Consider the following 7437-nt stretch of genomic DNA (forward strand, 5'->3'; position numbering starts at 1 on the left):
GGCTGTGGGGACAGGGGGTCTTGTGCAGAATGGTGTGGACACATCTTTAGCACAGTGGCTCTGCTATCTGTGCCACAGCTGGGGGATATTCCTCCCTGGGCCCCTGCGCTGGAGGCCTCCCGCCTCCCCTCGTGCCAGCAGCTTCAGTGGTCAGGTGGCGCCCTCAGGGTTTTCTGTCTTCCTGGTTCAACAGGAGCTGGGCCTGGGTCTTCTCAGCAAAGGTGGCAGGAAGGCCTCTTCCACCCCAGCAGCCGAGGGCTATGGGGACGAGTCCCCAAGAATGCATGCTGGGGCAGGAATTAGAAAAGAACCCTGTGGTCCAAGTGTCTCAGGACGGCTAGAGCCAGAAGTGACCCCCCCATTTGCCCAGACTGGCTGCTGAGTGACAGACAGTGGGAAATTCAGTTGCTCTCAATGGAGAAGCCCCATCTCAGGAGCTAGGGGACCACAGCACTAGGCCACCCACGAGTCCCTGCCACTGGGTGCTCCCTTGCCCTTGGGATCTGAGTGAATGACCCAGGTTCATGGGCAGCATTGTGTGGTCCCCCAAGTCCCCTGACGTGACTGAACAAGATCAGGGTGAAAGTACCTCCTGCAGCTTGGGGGCAGCTGGTGTCAGTCTGGCCAGCTGCTGGGGGAGCTCAGGGCACCCTGAGTAGCATTGGGGGCCGGGGGCCCTTCAGCCACCACCTGATACTGTAGGAGTCCCCTCGCTGGTTCCCCATACTGGATCTCCTCCCTGGGTCCCTATCAATGGGTCCCCTCACTGGGTCCCCTATCTGGGTCCTGCCTGGCTGGCCGAGGGCTCCACATGGATACATGGCACCCTCTGCTGGGGAGCCCTGCTCACAGCCCCCTCCCAGGGTCCCTGGCCTGGCCAGCAGGTGTCTTCAGAGGGTGCTGCTCTGTCCACCCTGAGCCCCAGAGAAAGCTCCACGGGAAGGAGCTTTCTGGCCCGAGAACCTGCCTGTGGGGATGGAGCCCCGTGGTCTCCAGAACAGGACTCTGGTGCCTAGTCCCGGGGACATGGTTGAGTAGCACTGAGGGACATGGCCCTGCCCCCCAAGCCCAGGAGCAGGGGCTGTGACCTGGTGTCCAGGGAGCGTGCAGCCCAGAGGCAGGCTGGGCTGTGACCAATGCTGGACTGGGCCAGGACCCAGGGCTCTGGGCAAGATGGGGTTGGGGCGGGGGCTGAAGAGTATCTGGGACATGAGCACATTGTCGGCGACTTCTGACCTGCTGCCAACAGGCTGCTCCCAAGGGGACCTTCCCGCTCCCTGCCCCGCAGACCCATGTCTGACCCCAGAACTCATGAGGGACAGGGGAAGAAGGTATAGTGTTGGCTGAGGGATTTTTCTCCTGGCTTTGCACGTGGGACCTCAGCGGCAGTGGGACGTCTTGACTTGCTGAGAGCCCGTGGGGCTGTCCTGACTCAGGGACCTGCCCAGGCCAGAGCCAGCAAGTGTCCACCCCAGCAGCACCTGGCTTCAAGGCCCACCCCCCACCCAATGCATTTAGAGACAGAGACTCACTGAGCTGCTTACTTAGCATCTTTCTTTTGCTGAGGCTGGCCTCCAGGTACGATCCTCCTGCCTCAGCCTCCCAAGCTGCTGAGATGACAGGTGTGGGCCTCTGCAGCATCCAGTCTTTTTAAAAAGTCTTAGGTGGTGAGTCTGGATGGCGGACTTGGCCTCCTCGTTTTCTTCTGTGTGGGGCTAAGGAGGGAGCCCAGTGCCTCCCGTGCCAGGCTAGCTCCAGGCCATAGGCGCCAGGCCATAGGCAGTGGTGTGGCCTGGTCCCAGTGGGAGCCTGTGGCCTAGTCCCAGGTGGGGTTTTGAACAGCCCTCTATGAGATGCAGCTCCTACACCCTGGAAAACTCAAGCAGTGCTTAGTGTGTCCACAAAATCGCAAGGCTGCCACCATAGTCGGTTTTAGAACACTGCAACCCCCATCCCTGTCAGCCATCCACAGCCCCTCTGCTGCTGCGTCCCATCCATCACCCTGACCTCAGGCAGTGGGAGGCTGCTTTCTGTCCCTTAGCCATCTGTGGCTGTGTGGGGTGTGACTGACAGGATTCACCCTTGTCCTCCATGCCCTTGAATCCCCCGTGGCTGAGGAGCGCCCACTGCATGGGGCCTTCACCAGCTCATGGATCTGTGCACTCATCAGTCCCAGCCCTTTGGGAGGTTTGGCTGTAGGAGTGATGCTGCCGCAGATGTGCAGGGACTGCAGTTTCTTTCTTTTGGATCTGTGTGAAGAGGTAGAGCTGCTGTGTCACAGAGCACCTTTGACCTTCCAAGGAACTGCCAGTAAGATGGCTTTATTGCCATACTCCTACCACGAATGTCTGAGGGTCTTGGTTTTTCCATATGCCACTTGACATCTGTTACTGTCCACCATAGATGTCCTGGTGGGTGTGCGGTGGCCTCTCACTTGATTTGCATTTGCCAAGGGCCAGTGAGACTGCATTTTTTTGTGTTTTATTGGCTATTTGTTTATCTTTGTAGAAATTTCTGTTTGTATCTTTGGCCTTTTTTAATTATGTTATCATTTATTATTGAATTGTAAGAGCTCTTTATATATTGTGGATATGGCTTAAAGTCATCTTTAAAGGATGCCATTTTGGAGAAAGAGTCAATAAAAGCAGAAAATTTGGTGGCAATATATAAAAACCTGGATAGATCTGTATCTAAACCTGAGGATGAAATATTCTTTCTAGAAAAAGAGCTACAAGAAGAGAAAGCTAAACATTCTCAACAGGATGAATTGATAGTGGGATATATAAAAAAATTAAGTTTCCTAGTAGATAAATCAAAATTCCTCAAATCACAAATACCTGAAAGTAAAACAACCTTGAGAATATGTCAAATAAATAAAGAAGGAGTTATGGTAGCAATAAAAAATTCTTTGAATAAAAATCCCCAACTTCAGGAAAGTCAAAAATAGCTTTTATAAGAAGTTGAAGTATGAAAAGAAAAACTGAATTGCCTTAATAAACGGCATATGAACACTCTAAAGTACATGCAGAACAAGTTTTAAAAAATAAAGAAAATCACATTAAGTCTCTGAATGAACACTTGCTGCAGATGAAAGATTGGGTTCCTGTGCTTGGAGAAGTGCTAACAGATGGTGGTAACTTGGAATTGGAAATGGAAAGTGAGTCAGAAATTGGTGCTCATTTAGAAGATCAGCCAAAAGGAGCTTTAAAAACTGGTTTATGTTGCTAAGTTAAAGGCCTCTTTTAAAAGCTTAGAGAAAGAAATAAAATTTTTACTTTATTATCTGATGTAGGTAAAACAAAGGAAGACTGTATAGAACATTAACCATCTTAAGACAGAACAAGCATCTTTTTTTACATTGTCTTTTAAAAAAAATTTATTTATTTTTTTATTAGTTGTTCAAGACATTACAATGATCTTGACATATCATACATTTGATTCAGATAGGGTATAAATTGTCATTTTTCCACGTGTACAGATTGCAGGATCACATTGGTTATACATCCATGTGTATACATACAGCACGCTTTGCAAGCAGAAAATACAGAATTTGAAAGTCAAAAATCGGAATCTTTAGCATAAACTTAAAGTCATGATGGAACTATATCAAGAAAATGTAATGAAACTCCAAAGGAAATTAATAAGAGAAGAAAATTACCAGGTAGAGCAAGAGGAGAAACATTCCAAAGTGGAGGAAAAGATCAGCCATATGACTAAACCACTGCAGACCTATAGAAAGCAAGCCAAAGATCTTGAAGAATTCAAGAGAACCATTTGTTCTTTTTTTTTTTAATTTTTTTTAAACCCAGAGATGAGAATTTATTATTTAATCCAGCAGTTCTTTCTTTATGAACATCTATAAACCATTACACATTTAAGAACACTTACATTAGGAATGTGAATTGTAAGTCTACCTTGCCATTTCTCTCAATAAAAAACATATTTTGAAACACAGAAGATTTTATTGCTTACACCAACAAGAGGAAACTGGAATTCAAAAAGGTCTAATGCTCAAGGAACAGCATCTTTCAAAAAAATAATTGTGGACTGCCTTTTGAAATGCCCATCAGTTTTGCCATTGCTAACAACAAGTGTGGCTTTTATAATACTCCAGAACTAGGAGAAAAGTCAAACTTTTGTTACTCTCCATTTGTGCCTTAAAAAATACAGGACTTAAACACAGAGCAGAGGGGTGAGTATTGGGGTGTCGCGTAGGGGACGTCTCATTGGGAGGATCGAGGTGCCCACCGTTTCAGATACTTGACTTCTTCATGCCCACGAGGTCTTAATCCTGGGGTTCTTCTGAAAAGACTCAAAAACCTGAGGTAAATCAAATCACACACACACATATACACACAAATACACAATATTTACATTTTAAATTCTTATTTTGTGAGATGGCTTGAGAAAAACTGGCATACAGGTTTCCTGCGGGATTAGGCATTTCTCATTATTTCTTGGTTTATTGCTTCCCTGTCGGGCTTTCAGCTTAATAAACATGTAGCAAGCTCTAATCACAAGTGAAGAAAAATGAAGGTACATGACAAAACACAACACACTGGAGACACTTGTTCAAATATTTTCTCCAAAAACAAAAACGACTATCCATTTCACTTATTTTGATTTGGGGTTCCATTCAAAATGTATATATATATAAAAAAATCTTAGCAACTAGATGAAGACTGGGTTCCATTAAAAAAAAAAAAAAGAGCAAAGAAGCCTGCAGTGTATGTCTTCACTGAATTTTTTACATGGATTCAAGATTTAATTCTACTTGTATACACAGCATCTTTATTTTCATCTACCGCATTTAGAGATCACATGGTATGCACATGTACGGTTTAAGGTCTAAGTAGAGTATGTCTATCTCATAACATGATCTTGAAAACTCATAAATCACAGCCCATTTAGTTCATGATTATGAGGATGCATGCAATCATCTTCAAAGCCGTTGCCATCCACACTCAGAACAATTCACCTGGCATCTTGTAGAGACCTCACCTTCCTCCCTTGGCATCTGTCTTCAGGTGAATCAAGTGGCAACCCAGAGGCCAGCGCTCAGCACCAAATGGTCAGTGTCGCCCCCCATCTTCTCGCTGGGATCCCGTCACCAACACCTACTCAACCCCTAAGTTGACACCCACAAGAGCCTTCCCTGCACCCCGCCTCAGCCACAGGATATCACAGTGAAGCGCTTAGAAACACAAGACATGTTGTGGAGCACGATGCCCAGGAGGAAGACCAAGACACAGGCCACCAGGATGACAGTGCACACGCCCGACCAGGTGGAGCTTTTCACCACGCCCCGCCTGTCCGGCTCCTCGGCCACTGCCTCCTGCGGAGCCCCGCCTTGCAGCGGCTGCTGTTCCGCAGGGATGGTCACCACCGTGACGGACTTCTGCTGGCTCCCGGGGAGCAGGCGGCAGCCCATGTCTCCGGGCAGCAGTGTGCGCTCCTTGGAGATGGGCAAGGGCAGCATGTAGCACCCATTGCTAGGAAGTTTGATGAAGACCGGGGTGTGCTCGGAGGTGTGCGGAATGGCGATGACGGCCAGGACCTCGGGGTCATCGGGCAGCTGCGACACGGAGAAGCCAGGGGGCAGCTTGGTGATGCTGCGGCACCAGGGGCACCTCACGTCCTTCTGGCTCGTCCTCATCTGCTGGAGGCACACCGAACAGCAGGTGTGTTTGCAATCCAGCAGCTTGGGCCTCCGCCGGGGGCTGTAGTAGTTGAAGCAGATCTGATATTCCAGCAGCGAATCCTGGGACAGCGTCTCCATGGTGGACCGTGAGCAGCAGGGGCAGCGCCAAGACCAAGGGCAAGGAGCCGGTACTCGGAGGCCTCCACTCTGCCTTTCCAGTGCCGCCGAGGGAGCTCACAGGCATCTAGCATTCGTGGGCGTGTTCATTTCTTTCTCCGCAGCGCGCTCGGGCGCTCGCTACACCGGCGGCGGCAGCATCGCTGGGTGGTCCCGGCGCGCCCGCCCCGCTCAGCCAGACGCACGCCGCGGGCCGGCGGTCACCCGCTCCTCCCGCGGCGGGCTGCGGGGCGGCGCGGGCAGCGCGGCGGCGGCGCCTGCAGCCCAGCTCTCCGCCCGGCCCTTCGGGCGGCGCCCCACCTGCCCGGCCGCCCTCCGCGTCCCCGGTCGGACACCGCCTTCAGGCGCTCGGCACCGAGCGGGGCGAGAACCATTTGTTCTTATCAGGCACACTTTATTTACTATGAGAAAAAAAGCACATGATAATGTGTTGGCAGCTCAGAATGCTGAAAGATACCTCAATGATTTAAGGAAACAAAATGCTCTCAATAGACAAAAATAAACTGAAATGGATTTCAAATTTAAACTTGTGGAAAAATATCCTTCTGTGCTTGATGTTTCATATTCAGTCTTTGCCAGCAGAATTCCCCAAATAGTTCCTCACCATTGAGTCAAACTTCATGTGAAATAAGACCTTCTCATTCGGAAAAGAAGGGTCCACTCATACTCTCACCTTTGGTGCCATTGGGAGGAGAAAGAGGCCAAAGGGCCCAGAGAATCCTCTGGACCATCTTATCAGCAGTTTAAAAAGAGAATCAAGCTGTGATTTGTGAAGTGATCTTCAGAGAGCACCTTCTGGTGCTGGGCCCCTGGCACCTCCATGGGAACAGGCCCATAGGATAATGATCCTGCCACCAGCCACATCTTCCTCTACAAAGGCAAGATGGATGTTATTCTAATTATGGTAGTAGACCATCTTGATAAGCAGAAGTCAGAAGTTCCAATATGCTGCCCTTGGATTAATTGAATGGGCCTCATCTTCAGAAATGAAAGCCAGTAGAAAGGATACCAAGTTGATCTTGGTGATTCCAATGAAACTGATTCATCTCTCCCTGCTGGAATCCAAGCAACTGACTCTGGCTTTGCTTTCTTACCTTTCCCTCATATCAAACATCCATTGTTTCCAATGGATCCAAGGAGTAAGTTCATGAGAAGAGGACCTTTTTTCTTCCACCTCCTTCAGAAAACATGTATGGAGCATCTCAAGAATATTTTCCAACCAAGGCCACCACCCCGTCCATTCTCAATGGGACCATGATGTTTTCTTCATTATCTACAGCCAGAGCTGGATTTCCTCTCTCCCCTGCATTCTGAAAGTAGAAGTGAGTTCCCTTCAGGGTGGATTCCACCTTCAAAAGATTCTGCTACTGAACATTCAGAAGTACAACAGGAAACTTGACAATAATTTTTTATCTGCCTTCAAAAGTAATATAGTTCTCATTTTTAGTTTATGTAAGTGCTTTTATTTAAGTGATTATAATTTTGCTTCAATTGAAGCTTGATGAGATTATAATTCTGAGGATAGTATTTTATAAATAAAGATGGTTTATAAATCTTATGAGTGAATTATTTCCATTTTATCTTATTTAAGAGAGTATAACATTTAATTTGAGTAATCC

The 7437-nt window shown here is 48.1% G+C and overlaps 1 protein-coding gene and 1 pseudogene across 1 annotated transcript; one reads left to right on the forward strand and one right to left on the reverse strand.

The window, feature by feature from the left end:
- The first annotated feature begins 524 nt into the window (after positions 1-524).
- LOC139707855 (melanoma inhibitory activity protein 2-like) lies at positions 525-7217 on the forward strand (annotated as a pseudogene).
- Positions 3808-6072, reverse strand: LOC139707810 (E3 ubiquitin-protein ligase RNF152-like). The gene has a single exon (XM_071619691.1). The coding sequence runs from the start codon at positions 5777-5779 to the stop codon at positions 5168-5170; it is 612 nt and encodes a 203-aa protein (XP_071475792.1). The 5' UTR covers positions 5780-6072; the 3' UTR covers positions 3808-5167.
- Positions 7218-7437: the final 220 nt, after the last annotated feature.

Source organism: Marmota flaviventris, chromosome 12 (genome assembly GCF_047511675.1).
Source record: "Marmota flaviventris isolate mMarFla1 chromosome 12, mMarFla1.hap1, whole genome shotgun sequence".
In the NCBI taxonomy this organism is placed as follows: Eukaryota; Metazoa; Chordata; class Mammalia; order Rodentia; family Sciuridae; genus Marmota; species Marmota flaviventris.